General features: G+C 43.1%; 1 protein-coding gene across 18 annotated transcripts in view; it reads left to right on the plus strand.

Annotated features, from left to right (window-relative positions):
• The window catches only part of LOC133560611 (tyrosine-protein phosphatase non-receptor type 12-like), a 60,886-nt gene that overhangs the window by 41,155 nt on the left and 4,342 nt on the right, over positions 1-15,389 (plus strand). For 4 of the 18 annotated variants that reach the window (XM_061913311.1, XM_061913312.1, XM_061913313.1 and 1 more), the window contains exons 13-16: positions 6,016-6,205; positions 6,271-7,141; positions 8,590-8,744; positions 9,051-9,104. In XM_061913311.1, coding sequence (XP_061769295.1) covers positions 6,016-6,205; positions 6,271-7,141; positions 8,590-8,744; positions 9,051-9,104 — 1,270 coding nt within the window. Of the gene's footprint in view, positions 1-6,015; positions 6,206-6,270; positions 7,169-8,589; positions 8,745-9,050; positions 9,105-15,389 lie in introns of those variants that run through there. The other 14 variants (XM_061913316.1, XM_061913305.1, XM_061913317.1 and 11 more) reach the window with 5 other exon arrangements.

The raw sequence follows: 15,389 nt of genomic DNA on the forward strand, positions 1-15,389 counted from the left end.
TTACTACATTACATCATGTATATTAAACCTCAATTGAGGTGTTTGGATATTTTTTAAGGGCTTTATAAGTGGTATTGCGCGGCTATCATAGACTCCATTGTAAGCAAACTTTTGATAACCTTTATTTGATATTTTAAATGCAAAACAAATAAAATAACATCCAGCATCATGCCTCTCATAATTGATGTGAACGGAAGGCAAATTCCAAAAAAGTGCATTATCCATTTAAGCCTCTTTGATGCATACCAGCTTCGCAACCATTTGTACAGAACACAACTCTTAACATCACAAATAACATCAGGGTGGTAAAATGATAACAAGTAAACAAAGTTTAATCTCCATATTATTAATCACATCCAGCCAGGAAGAAGAAGCTGTTTTATCGGGTGTACACACATCAATTAATCCAAGTTAATTTATATAGCCCTTAATCACAGGAGCCTCGAATGGATGCACAAACCAAATTGACATAATGTTTGATATTGTAAGAGTCCAATCCATTGGGGGCAAACAGAGGGTTGTTGAAGATTTCCATCCAGGTCATAGGCGAGTGGTTGACACTAGGTCACGATTTAGAACAACTAGAGCCTCCTCCTGACTGTTATCTCCCCACGGATGATCTGTGGCCATCTGTTAATCTCTCCTTGCAGGAGAGGGGGGCAACAAAGAGAGAGAAGCGGCAGGTCAACTAGTCTGAAAAAAGTGGAACCTAAATGCTTCTACTGAGGTGGCATCACTAATTGTTGCCGTTGTGGCATTCCAGAGTACTGTAGCCCGAATATAGAACGCTCTAAAGCCTGCAAATACTTTTTGGGGCTCTAGGAACCATTAATAAACCAGCATTCTTGGAACATAGTGTTCAATACAATAAGCAAGATAAGATGGTGCTAGACTGTTTAATATTTTGTACGTAAGTAATAAAACCTTAAAGTCCCATCTGAAGTGTACCAGGAGCCAGGGCAGGGGGACATCCATTGTTTATTATCATCAAAACGCGGTGTGTTGGTCAGCTTTAGGGGTTTGTAAAGTTGGCCGTTATCAGCATAACAGTGAAAACAACACAGTATTTGCGATATGATGGCGCCGAGCGGCAGCATATAACTTTTGAAATGGGCAGGGCCAAGCACCAACCCCTGTGGGACTTCGCACATTACCTTAACATACTCCAAGGTCCCATTATTATGGGATACGCAGTGCATCCTTTCAGTGCGATAAGACTTCACCACGGCGACACATGTTCATGTGACAAATGCGTCCTGGATTAATACGGGCTTTTCATAATTAAAATGTTATATTTTTCATGGATTTTAGTGACATCCACAATTTAAAGTTCCATAATTTTCACACAGCCAAAATAAGGCGTCACGGTAAAGTTGGCATTTTGAGTAATCAGCCCACTTTCATTCACCAGTCAAAGAGGCTATTTGCAATTGTTTAAAATACATTTTTAAACAAAGAAAAATATATTGGGTAGCTTATGTTATCATTTGTGGTTTACCAGAAAACAATTGTTTTTTAAAAAAAATAATATTTTTCACGATTACTAAGTTTATGCAATGAAAAGTTTTACCGACACAAACAAAATTATTCGTGTTTACGGTAGTCACTCACCCTTTCTCGTCAACACATACGCACAGCGAGCATGTGTATACATACAAAAGCAGTCCTAGAGAAGCAACAAACAATTTGCTCTCATGTTGTTATTATAATAGAATACAAAATTAATGACAGCTAACACTAACTATGCAAATCACTATTATTAGCTAACAACACCTAAAGGAAATGCAAGTGCATGTGTTACGCGCATACATAGTTATTTAATTATGTCCTAAAAGTCTGAGGGCGGTATATAATGCTTAAAATACATTGGAAAGTTAGCACCCGCTAGGCATCCGTGTAAATGTTGCAAACAGCCCCTTTAAACACCTTAGTCTAATTTATGCAAAGGTGGACATGTCTGCAGGCTTGATGGGAAAATGCAAACAAGAGAAACATAAGCGCTTGTTAAACAATTAGTGCAAATGGGAGAATAATACCTTTTTTCATTTAATTTTTCATTTAGTTGTGTTATTTATGTTCATATTTTAGGTGTCTGGAATATATTAATAGGATTTACCTATTTTTTTTTTCAATTTTCTTTTTTCTAAGCTTTTAAAATGTATTTATGGCCAAACAAATTGAGCTACTGCTGTATTTATTCATATTATTGCTCAATCTTTTCTTCTATTCATCCTTATCTGAAGTATTTGCTTTGCCAACAGATGAACAGTATTTTGCAAACACAAAAGAAAGATTTTCAGTAAAAGTTGACAGAAGCGTTTCCCCAAACTGAACTCTTGTCCATCTGCTAAGAGCCGTCGCCACCAAGAACTTTGGCTGTATTTTTAGATCCTTTTGCAACACTTGGCAATCGTCTGCAAGTCTGGCGATTAAAGTAACACAATCTTGGGCAGGACCAAGTAGAGCCGCCCTCCCTGCAGGAGCAGATATTCCCCACATTGTTGCTCTTCTCTCCATTTTCATTTTGCTTTATGGGCCCAGCAGGGTTTGTGCTCCACTTTTGCGTCAGCGAGTTTATCCCCTGATTCTCATTTAGTTTTATGATCTATGCATGCCATCATAAATGTTTGAACATATAGATGTACTTCATTAATCCCATGGTGGGAATGAAACATTTTTTGGCTTGTTGTTTATGGTGTTAGTGGAATATGTAGAGTTGGTGCATGTTTAATAGGGATTATTTTCACCATCCTAGTCTCACTCATGTCTGCTAAAAGTCACTGTCAATGCATGCTAAGACATCCCCCCCTCCCAAAAAGTCTACTCACTTATATTATAGTGTTTGCACACATTAACTCAATCCTTTATGTGCTGCATATCCTTTTTATTTGTTTTGGCGTGACTTCTATTTGTTGGGAGATCATAAAAGTTTAATCTGATTTTAGAAGTACAGTCTTAAATAAACTCTCTTGCTTTTTAATAAATTCATATTTCCATGGAAACAATCTGTTTCGGCGGGAATCGGATTGTGTTTTATTTGCTCGACACCAAGGACGCCAAAATCCATGTTGTTTGAAAAAGAGATTCCAAGGCTGTTTTTAAAGCTTGTTTATCAGAAGGAGGACAAATGGTTGAAGTTGACTTCTTCATGCTGACACCAAATGAAGATTATCTGTCAGTATTCCACATCATCAAGTCAAACCACATTGGAATGATCCTGGGAAGTCATTACACTTACTGTAATGAGTTACATATTACATAAAGACCTCAGACCACAGGTGCAACATGCCCAGGACAGCCTGCAGTTTGCGTACCAGGAAGGAGTTGGTGTGGAGGATGCTATCCTTTACCTGCTGCATCGAGCCCACTCACACCTGGATAAGGGAAATGGCACTGTGAGGATCCTGTTCCTGGACTTCTCGAATGCCTTTAATACCATCCAGCCCCGCCTCCTTCAGGACAAGCTCTACAAAATGCAAGTGGACCCCTGCCTGGTTGCCTGGATTTCGTACTACCTCACTGACAGGCCACAGTACGTCAGACTGAAGGACATCACGTCTGACACTGTGATCAGCAGCACCGGAGCACCGCAGGGAACGGTGCTGGCCCCTCTTCTCTTCACTCTGTACACCGCTGACTTCTGCTACAACTCAGAGCTGTGTCACATCCAGAAGTACGCGGATGACACAGCCATCGTCGGGTGCATCAGGGACGGCAGAGAGGAGGAGTTTCGGAACCTGGTGAGGGACTTTGTTGTCTGGTGCCACACGAACGTCTTGCAGCTCAATCCGTCAAAGACCAAGGAGCTGGTCATTGACTTTGGGAGGTCGAGTCCACGGTCACAACCTATTGTGATCGAGGGAGTTGAGGTACAGACCGTGGACTCATTCAAGTACCTCGGGGTTTGGGTGGACAATAAGCTGGACTGGACTGTTAACACGGACCACCAGTACAAGAAAGGACAGAGTAGGGTGTACTTCCTCAGGAGACTGCACTCCTTCAACATTTGTAGAAAACTCCTGTGGATGTACTACCAGTCTGTGGTTGCCAGTGTTCTGTTCTACATGGTAGTGTGCTGGGGGGGCAGTACATCTAAGAAGGACATCTCCAGACTTGAGAAACTGATCAGGCGGGCCGGTTCTACAATCGGAATGAAACTGGACTCACTGGTGACGGTGGCAGAGAAGAGGACTGTTGACAAACTAGTGAGCATCCTGGATGATGCCAGTCAACCTCTGCATAGCGTTATCAGTAGCCAGAGGAGCCTGTTCAGTGCTATACTGCTTCATCCCAAGTGCAGGACTAATAGACTCAAGAACTCCTTTGTCCCACACGCCATTAGACTGTACAACCCCTCTCTGGGACGGGGGACGGGGGGAATTAGGATGACAGGGGATGCAAAACATTAAGAGTGCAATATGTTTTCATAACATGGTCACTACTGCCTACTTTGTCTTGTTATATTCTTATTTTACTGTTATATTGTTATTCCCATTGTTTTTATTCTTTTTGTAATATTTCTCTATTTTGTTTCCTTTTAAACCCCCATTATTTACTTTTTTCTTTAAATTGATCTCAACTCTGTACACTGCTGCTGGAATTTTAATTTTCCTGAAGGAACTCTCCTGAAGGAATCAATAAAGTACTATCTATCTATCTAAATGAAACACAAGGAAGTTTTTGAACATCTCAAATGTGATTATTTGCATACACACGTGAATGCCCGCCCTACATAGTACCTCTGTGTGTCTAATCACAACCTCCACTTCCTGTAGGAGTTTTCACACTGAGCTTGAGTTGCTGACTTGAACAGGACTACAGAGGAACACTTCAAGAAATTAACTTTTCATAGGCTGGATAGGAGAACATATACAGAGGAACCTCGATTTATGAATTTACTTGGTTCTTGAACATGGTTTGTAAATCCAGAAGTTTGCATCGTGAAGCAAAGTTCCCCATATGAAACAATGTAAACATTAATAACGGGTTCTAGACTCGAAAAAAGTCCATATTTTATTTAAGATTTGTCAACTTTGAAAACAATATAAAGTGCTACACAGTACCTTATATCAAACAAATATAACAAAGAGTGATGGATCGACTTTGTATTTACAAACATGCTGAACTGTGCTGTATCCGCTGCTCTGGCAACATGCGCGCACACAGAAGCCACTATGGTGCCCTCCCAAATGATCAGAAATCCTAAACTTTAACAACTTTATTGCTACAATAATAAACATTTAAAAAGTTCAAATCCACCCACATTGACAAGGAGCATAATGAAAGGAGCAGCCACCCACTCCCACCCTTTTTCATGTGTGCTTTTCTATTTCTTAAAGGGCAGAATCTGTCATATCTTCTCCTTGCTGTGCAATAACTCTTTTTTGGCATATTTTTCCAGAAAAGTCCAGTGTTTTCACAATTAAAGAGCCTGCTTTGTTAATCTTTGTCAGTCCTATTTGCAAGCGCCATTATTGTACACTACTCCTCGCAAATAGTCTTCTTTTTAATCCACAGGGATTTTCTCCTTTTTTCTACACTGGTCTGTTGTATTTTTTGGACTCATTTTGCATTAACAAAATAGACAAAACTAGCCAAAAGTGAAAAAACACACAAAAGGCACTCATACACTCAAAGGCACTGGAGCGCTAAGACGTGAGTATGTCTTGTGCAGGACGTGAGTGGAAGGTTCCGCTTCCGCTACAATGATACACACTGCGTTTCTGTCTGCATGCGCTAAAATTAATGACCAAGTCCTTACACATAGACATGGTTTGCACATGGAGGCATACTTGGCCAATCCAAAAGTATGTAAATCGAAAAGTTCGCAAATTGATGGGTTCTTAAATCGAGGTTCCATTGTAGTGTTATTATCTGTGCCTTCTAGTGTGCTGAAATAACATCACTTTTGTTCACTACATTATTTTTCATGTCTGAGTGTGGTGCAGCATGATGACATGTCATATTATATATCTTGCATTCCACATATAAATAATATATGCTGCGTTTTTCTAGTACACAGGTGGAGGGCGATGTCAAAGAGGAAATCCTGCAGCCCCCTGAGCCTCATCCAGTACCCCCCATACTGACCCCGTCCCCACCATCAGCCTTCCCCACGGTCACCAGCGTTCGCCAGGACAACGACCGCTACCACCCCAAACCTGTCATACACGTCCTGGCTACTGCACAACAGAACGTGACACAGGTGAATGTGGTGTCAGGTGAGATGCATTTTAGGTGCCTGTGCTCATGGTAGTTTGTTTCTCTCAGAATAAAGGTGTACAGCAGGGGAAGAACCTATCAGAAGCCACTCAAAACACTCAGACCAGCCAATCACAACCAAAAGACCAAAAGCAGCAGACCCAGATCTCCAATTTAGATCTAAATGAAAACTACAACAACAAAGTTCCTACGACGACGACAAAGTCAGAATCGGGCCAAAGCCTGACTTCCTGCTCCCCTCAGTCGCCAGCTGCCGAGTGCTGCGGCGCGCCACGCATCGAGAAGAAGCTCAGCATTGAGATTAAGAAGGTGCCTTTGCAGGAAGGACTTCGTAGTTTTGACACTTCCTCTTCAGCGGGAGTAGGCGGCGTTTGCGGCTCGTCCAACAGTGGGGGGGCGCTGCAGAGAAGCCACGCTTTCAAGGCCCGCTCCGGACACTCCCTGCTCACCTCCAGCTCCTCTCTGTCCGAGGACTCGGGGACAGAGGTGGGAGTGGGCGGTTTGGAAGTAGGAGCACTCGCCAGACCCAACCACCTTCCAGTGATGGGTGAAAAAGTGGAGCTAAAAGGGAGCCTGGCAACTTGGAGTCAACCCTGCAGTAGCCCGGAGAAAACTTTGCCAAAGACGTCCTCGTCCTCATCCTTTTCTGATCACGTGGCCCTGTCTTCCTCCTCCTCTTCTTCCTCCTCCACTCCAGTTCGGACTGCCCTGAGCTTCACCAACCCGCTGCACTCGGATAACTCAGATGATGAACAGGGCGATGGAGAGATGTTCGCAGCGGGCAAAGAGAGCTGTCACATCAGCGTCTCAACGGCGACGGTTAAGTCTCTTCACATTGGGGACCACCAGCTGGTGCGAAAGGTTTCACCCATGTCCATCGCCGGGCAGAGCTCTTCGTCACCCACTTTGGCCATTGCAAGTACGCCAATCCAGCTGCTTTTTCAAAGTACAGTACAAAGTTACCCTTTGATGTACAGTAGTACCTTGTTTTTCAAAGGATTCCGTTTTCGGAGCAAATCTTCACCCGAAAGTTTGAGCGATTATCGTACAGCTTAACATTGCGCCTAACCAACTAGTCCGTGTCCCCGCATGACATTCCACGAAATCTTTAGCACTGGTGACTCAGTTTTGTCGTTATTGATTATTACATTCTTTTCAGTCCAGATCTGCTCATTGTGCTTTATTATTTCTCTCAACTTACTATTTCGAAATCCTTTTGACTCTGTCGTCCTTTGCTTACCTAAGTCTCACGGCTTTTTTTAATAAGTATAGCTTCAAAATGATACACCATGAAAGTATAAGTACCAGCACTTTGACCAAGAAGGTGAGAAACACTATTAAATTCAGTAAGAAACAGTTTTTCTTGGATATGTTAAAGTACATCCACATCTTACAAGCGCGTGCTTCTTGTTAACATCACCACCACATTAAATTTCGGCAGTGTTAAAAAGTGATAAAAATATTCAGCCAAAAGTCGAAAATACAACTTTGGGCCTTGTGTGGCAAAATATTATTGGTCACTAAAAGTTTGTGCATCGCTAAAAACAATAAAAAAAATATGTTTGTGTTCTATCAATTTTATTTGCATGTCAAAAGTAATGACTGTATTCATCCAGTTTTTTTATTGCAGCGTCGATACAGCCAGTGAGTGTGCCACATGCTCCTTGAGACAACATTTACCTGTCACTGGCATTGTGTTAATGTTTTTGGATGTCTAATCTCGGAAAGATTAATAGGATTCACTTGGTTTCTTTTGGGAAAAATTGCTTGTGTTTTCGGATGATTTGGTCTTCGGCCCTTTTGGAAATAATTAAAAACGAAAACCGCGGTACTACTGTACATTGAATATACTGTACTGTAAGAATGATGCTTGATAAGGTAACGTTGTCAAAGTCGCTTAAATCTCACTAGTTTCCCTTGTAATCGCGATTCTAATGTTGTGTTAACGAGGGGGCATGCTAATGAGTGCACACAGTAGCCTAATCGTTAGCATTCATCCGCTTCCTTTTGCAGGAGTGAGCTTGTGGTGCAAGTTGTGTGCATGTGGAATGGTGATGGAACAGTAACAGTGCATGGTAAACATTGAACACAGTAATGATTGCTGTGCTGGGGTCAGATTAGAGCACATAATCCCTATTTTTAAATACTTGGAAGGCCATCATGTCGTCCTGCAGCATCCAGTGCTTCCAGTATTTAAAGGCAGTTCTAAAGGGGCGTGAAGGCTGCTTGCTGGTTTCTCTTCTAATCTCTGCTTTGTGAGGTCAGGCTGCTTGGTGGCTGCTTGTTTCCTCACTGATTTGATCCTCCCATCAACCAATCTATTAGACCAAGACTATGCTCATCTGACATCTGACCTTTTTAACCCAGACTGCTGGGACAGTGACGACTCCCCTCCCCCCCTCCCAGAGAGGACCCCCGAGTCCTTCATACTGGCCACAGGTGCGTTTGTGGCGGTGAGGCCTCCTGGATGCAACGCAGGAGCTAAACTCAAGCAAAGTAGATCAAAGTTCAGTGGGATTGAGGTCAAGTTCTTCCACACCCTACTCATCCAAACACGCCTGTATGGCGCTTGCTTTGTGCACAACACAGAAGGCCATAATATAAAATATATGTATCCGGTGTTGGGTTAAAATTAGATATGCTATTTGTACAACACCAGAGTGCGCTCTTCGCATATGTTTGTTGATAAAAGGAAGTACAAAAAAATGAACGAATGCGGAGTTTACAGATTGCTTTTTATTGATTTTAAAATTTGAATGAATGAATGAGTGAAGTTTACTTTTGATTCCATGATGAATTTCAAATGTTTGCTTTTTTTCTCCCTTCAGACCCTCTTGAAGTGCGGACAGCAACCTCAGCCGAGTGGACTGGTTCACTCAAAGGTGTGTCCCCTGACAAAAATTGTCAATTGTCTTTTCAATTCATTCACTCCAATATGAGAATAATTTCATTTTTTTCATACACGAGAGCGTTTTATTTTTTTGCACACACTCATCTGTCAGTGCTGCAAACACGATAACTATTTCAACTAAAAAAGTACACAATAATTAAAAATCCTGAATACAGATGGTGAATCCAAATGAGCTCCAAAATCTAATCAATTGTTCCCAATCACATTTGGCACTTATGGGCACATAAACTATTGAGTTATCTATAGCAATATGAAGAAATCAAGTGAAGCCTCGTGCCAGTCGTTCACTATCTTTGTCTCGGTAGGTGGATGCTAGCTTACACACCGGTGGCAGATGCTGGTCTTTCAAGTGGGGAAGCTAATTTTCAGCTATTCTCTAAACATGAATGCAGTCTTCAATAGCAGATAAAATACATACATAGGCTAGATTTCCCAAAGAAAACGTCACTTGAGGATTGTATAATTGTCCATATCAACTTGGAACAATGGAATGAAAGTTGGAAAATGCTCTGGCAGTGATTTATATTTCAAGATCTCTGATTCTCTCATTTTGCTGTCAATCAAAAAGGGATTCGGCTTCAGACAAATCATCCAATTATCATGCGGAAGTTCAACGTCCAGTTCGGCCAAGGCCACACCCACTTTCCATACACTTCCCGAGATGCTCTGTGTCTGATGGGCAGAAGAAACCCGGGCATTCATCAAATGACTGTTTAGTTTGGCTGCAGTTGAACAACCCACTCTTTGCGCCCCCTTGGAAGTTAATCTTCATTTTTATGAAATCCTTCACTTGCTTTCTAGACCCCAGCCCATCTTTCCTGGTTAAAATGCTGCCTCCCTCCTACAAACTCCTCTCCTTTTTACCTCCTCCACTGTCCCTTTAATCTTTCAAACTGCCTGCCCCATCCTTAGGAAACCTGGACTTGATCCCGATGATCTCAATAACTTTGGATCCTTTTCCTTTCCAAGAGATTTGAAGGTGTTGTTTCCACCCAAATCAAGACCCATCTCACCAACAACAAACTTTATGAACAATTTTAATCAGGTTCTCATACCCGTGCCCTCCTTGAGATCACAAAGGATCTCCTCCTCTCTGCAGAGTCAATCATTTTATCCTACTTTCTCGCCTAAAATATTTTTTTCCACCTCACGGACTACACCCTCACTTGGCTGACATCTTATCTCAAAGACCGGAAACTGTTATTTTGAAATAAGTGCTCCTCCTCTAGTGAACACAGTCAATCAGTCTGGTACTTGGTCATTTCCTCTTCATCATCTACCTCCTCCCCTTTGGTCAGATTATCCATCGCCATTGACTCCAATTCTATTGTTAGGCCGATGATATTCAACTCCACACATCCAAAAAAATCACTCAACCTTCAGATTTATTCTGCCCTCTCAACCTGTCTTTTTGATATCAACTTCTGGAGGCAAACACCAAAACTGAACTGTACCATATCTGACGCCATTATCGGTCCAAACTCCCTTACCTCACTCAACAGCCAAAGACTTGCACCTCTCTTTTGATAACTCTACACCCTCACCCCTCTGCTGGAACCTTGGCGTTAGTAAACTCACCTTCGCCCAACTGCTTTATCAAGGAGTCCTTTCACCACCTCAAGAACTTTTCCGGCCTTCACTCCTCTCTCTTTCTCTCTCTCTTTCTATGCAGCTAAAACCCTCACTTGTGCCTTCTGTAATTACTTTCTCTTTTGCACAACCACCAATCTCCTCAACAAATTCCAATATCTTCCAAACTCCGCTGCTTGCGTCCTCACCCGTGCATGTTCCCGAGACCAAATCACACCTGTCCATCAGAACCTTCACTGGCTCCCTGTCATCTACTGCACCCAAACACCCTCAGCCACAAAGCACCACAGAACCAGGTCTCTTTTCACCTCTAAGACTTGTTCCACTCTACAACTTCCTGTAACCACCTCATTGCTCATTAGTCCCAAGGACTAAGCTAGGGTGGGACACTTTCTCTGGGGCTGTCCCCCTCCCTGTGGAACTCCCATCCCCATACCCATGACACTGCTGTCTAGAGGTGGGGGAAATGACCGATTTTTAGATGCATCGCATTTCGGACATGAACGATTATAGAATCGATTAGTAAACATTGATAACCGATTTATTAATTATAAATAAAGTCATGCAGACGGTTCTAAAATTGGGCTGACTGCAGCGAGCCATCTCACCAAGCGATCTGACCAGCTCCTTTTTATTATAGGGCACTTATAGTTTTACACACATTTATGTTCTTTTAATAAATTCAGGAGTTAATTTAACTCTTTCTTTTTCCAAATTATTTATCTTTGAAAGTAGCAAGTGATTTATACTTATTTAGTGAAACAAAAAAAGTACATAAATCAAAGATGCGTTAATAATCGATTTTTAATCGAATCATAGCTCCTGAATCGTAATCAAATTGTGAGGTGCCCAAAGATTCCCACCTCCACTGCTCACACGACCAGCTTCAAGCTTAACTTAAAAACATACCTGATCTGCGCTGCTTTTAACTTGGGACTTTTTAAATCTTTAAAATTTAGTAACACATCACATTATGATATTTAAAGTACCGGTATATTGTGAAAAACATGTTGACTCTATATTGAAGCGATTATCATATATGTCTGATTTATAACACCGACAGACTTACTAAGTTTGCGAGTAAATAGATATAATCAAAATAATATAATATTGCAGAGACTCCTGAGAGATAATGAGCATGAGCAGTCACAAGATTCATGACGTACATGGGGGGACCACAGTTCCCTTCGACAACAACAAACCTACTACTCACGGCATACTTTTTGAGAGACAACTTTAGGACATATTATGATCCAGAACTTTAAATTTATTAACGTGTATATAAGGAGGATGAGCAACAAGTTTTAAAAGCTGTGTGCTAAACAGATCCAGCTTTAGTAAAACACAAAAGCATTACACAGCAGTTTTGCCAAGTGCTGAACAATTAATACAAACTGCATACTTAGTAAAACAAATACTACAGGCCTGATTTACTAAGATCCAAACACCACACGTTAAACAGTGTGTGCAATGCAATCTAAAAAATAGCATGTACTATTATGGGGCGTGTTGCGTGTGATTTACTAACACTGCGTGTGCAATTGTACAGGAATGCAGACCGCCTTATTTATATTGAGGATCTAACGTGTTCTATATGGGGCACCACCACAGAGACCCTCATTTATTGCACCTTCATTTTATTGGTTTTGCGGTTTTCAAACACACAGGAGACGTGTTCTACTTTTTATGGGCAATTTAGAAGCAGTTTTGCAGTGCATCTATATTGACGCAACCTTTTTTTTTAAACTTTGGAAGGTGTGCTCATTGGAGAGAGGCTGTACTTCCTCCTATCAAGATGAAAAAAAACAGAAAGAAAAATTGTAATATATTTTTGATGTGAAAAATCGGACGTCATTAAAAACTATTAAACAACACCAAAATTCATCATTAAAATTCATTCTAATCAGCTCCTTAGAGGGGAACTGCACTTTTTTTCTAGAATTTTGCCTATTATTCACAATCATTATGAGAGATAGAAAGACAAAATGTTTTTTTTGTTTTACTTTCTAATATGTAAAAATTGGCTCATTCTTGGTGGCTAGCAATGCAGCTAATGGGAGCAATCAGTTCTACCTTTAGTGTCAGGCTTGCCCTTGACAGTTTGTCTATGTTTTAGTTTTTCCCTCTGCATTTGTCTTTGTTTCCTGTGTGTGTAATGTTTCCTGTCAGCGCTCTTATTTTGTCTGTTTCCTGTTTTTTTACCTGTGCGCTGTTTCTCCTCAGCTGCGGCTGATTGGCACATAGCCACACCTGGTGTCAATCAGCCCGATCCTATTTGTACCTGCTTTTGTCCTCCAGTCAGTGCTGGATTATTGTCATGTCGTTTCCACATGTCGCTCTTGTCGTTGCTACCTGTCGTTTTGTGTCGTATCTTTGCAGCGTAGCGGTAAGCTATATTTTCGTTAGATGTTGGTAGCTTCCTTTTTTTTATTCCCTGCTTCCAATTTGTCTTTATACAGCACGTAACAACTTCTGTTCCCGGTTCTGTTTATGTTAGCCTCCATGCTAAGCCCTATTTGTTTTTGATAGCTTCCATGCTAAGCTCCTTTTATTTTCTAGCTCCCATGCTAGCTTTCTTTGTTGGTTATCCGCCTCGTACGCGCTTTTTGTTTGGACCCTTTTTTTCGGTTTTGTTATAGTATTTATATTAAATCATCCAGCCAAATTTGAACCCCGCAGAGATGTCTATGGCAGAGAGGCTTCAGATAGCGTTAAAATTAATGGCTAATTTAAAGGAAAGTTCGGCCGCTTTTCAAGCCCTCTCCCACCCACGCCTGTTGTCTGTGGGCCTATCTGGGGTCGTCTTGGATCCGTCCCTTGAGGGAGGGGGCTATCAGTAGCTGTGCAGATGGGGTGGCACAGCTACTTCGCGTCCCAGTTGGTCTGCAACAGACGCCGCCATCATCCCAGGTGGGCCGGCAGACGCCACCATTATATCCGGTGAGCCGGCAGACGCCACCATCACCTCCGGTGGGTCTGCAACCTACGGCGCCATCACCTCCGGTGGGTCTGCAACCTACGGCGCCATCACCTCCGGTGGGTGTGCAACCTACGGCGCCATCATCTCAAGTGGGTCTGCAACAGACGGCGCCATCATCTCGAGTGGTTCTGCAACAGACGCCACCATCATCTCCGGTGGGCCGGCAGACGCCACCGTCTTCTCCGGTGGGTCTGCAACCTACGGCGCCCCCACGCACTCCGGTGGGCCAGCAGACACCACCACACACTCCGGTGGGCCAGCAGACGCCACCACGCACTCCGGTGGGCCAGCAGACGCCACCACGCACTCCGGTGGGCCAGCAGACTCCACCACGCACTCCGGTGAGCCAGCAGACTCCACCACGCACTCCGGTGAGCCAGCAGACTTCACCACGCACTCCGGTGAGCCAGCAGACTCCACCAGGCACTCCGGTGGGCCACCAGACTCCACCAGGCACTCCGGTGGGCCACCAGACTCCACCACGCACTCCGGTGGGCCAGCAGACGCCACCACGCACTCCGGTGGGCCAGCAGCATGGGGCGCCACCATTCTCTACGGTGGGCCAGCAGCAGGGGGCGCCACCATTCTCTTCGGTGGGCCAGCAGCAGGGGGCGCCACCATCCTTTCCGGTGGGCCAGCAGCAGGGGGCGCCACCATCCTCTCCGGTGGGCCAGCAGCAGGGGGCACCACCATTCTGTCCGGTGGGCCAGCAGCTGAGGGCGCCACCATTCTCTTGTCTGCCACTGAGGTGGTCGTTTCATGGGCGACCGCCTCGCAAATTGCAGCGGCGTTCTATTCGCCATCGCCACTTGACTCTTCCCCACTGGGTGCGGGTACGCTTGGCCTGGCGGCCCACCGCCCTGTCCTCCCTCCACCCTCCCTTGACTTTTGGACTGTTTTATTCTCTGGAGAAGGGGTTTGTTAAATATCTGATATCCATTATGGGAAGGGGGGGCTACTGTCAGGTTTGCCCCTGACCTTTTTTCTATGTTTTAGTTTTTCTCTCTGCATTTGTCTTTGTTTCCTGTGTGTGTAGTGTTTCCTGTCAGCGCTCTTATTTTGTCTGTTTCCTGTTTTTTTCCCTGTGCACTGTTTCTCCTCAGCTGCGGCTGATTGGCACCTGGCCACACCTGGTGTCAATCAGCCCTATCCTTTTTGTACCTGTTTTTGTCCTCCATCAGTGCTGGATTATTGTCTTGTCGATGTCGCTATTGTCGCTCCTGTCGTATTGTGCCGTGTCTTGTATTTGCAGCGTAGCAGTAAGCTTTATCCGTAAGATGTTTGTAGCTTACTGTTCTTTGTTCCCTGCTTCCAATTTGTTTTGTACTACACATTACGACTTTTGTTTTCCTGCTAGCTTCCACGCTAGACCCTTTTTGTTTTATCTAGTTTCCATGTTAAGGTCCTTTGTTATTTCTATAGTTCCCGTGCTAGCTCCCTTAGTTTGTTATCCGCCTCGTGCGCGCTTTTGGTTGTACCCCTTTGGTTTGTTCTTGTTTTAATATTTTAATTTAATCATGTTTTCTCATTCAATGCCTACCTCCATCTCTGCATTTTGGGGTTCGTCACAAACTAACTCTGACATTTAGATCACTTTAAAAATGCATTCAAAAACCGTCAATACTTCATTTGAGATCCCTAACCCGTATTATAACCAAGTTGTAGCAACATTGTTATTGTAAGAGC

The sequence above is a fragment of the Nerophis ophidion genome, linkage group LG10 (assembly GCF_033978795.1).
Source record: "Nerophis ophidion isolate RoL-2023_Sa linkage group LG10, RoL_Noph_v1.0, whole genome shotgun sequence".
Classification (NCBI taxonomy): domain Eukaryota; kingdom Metazoa; phylum Chordata; class Actinopteri; order Syngnathiformes; family Syngnathidae; genus Nerophis; species Nerophis ophidion.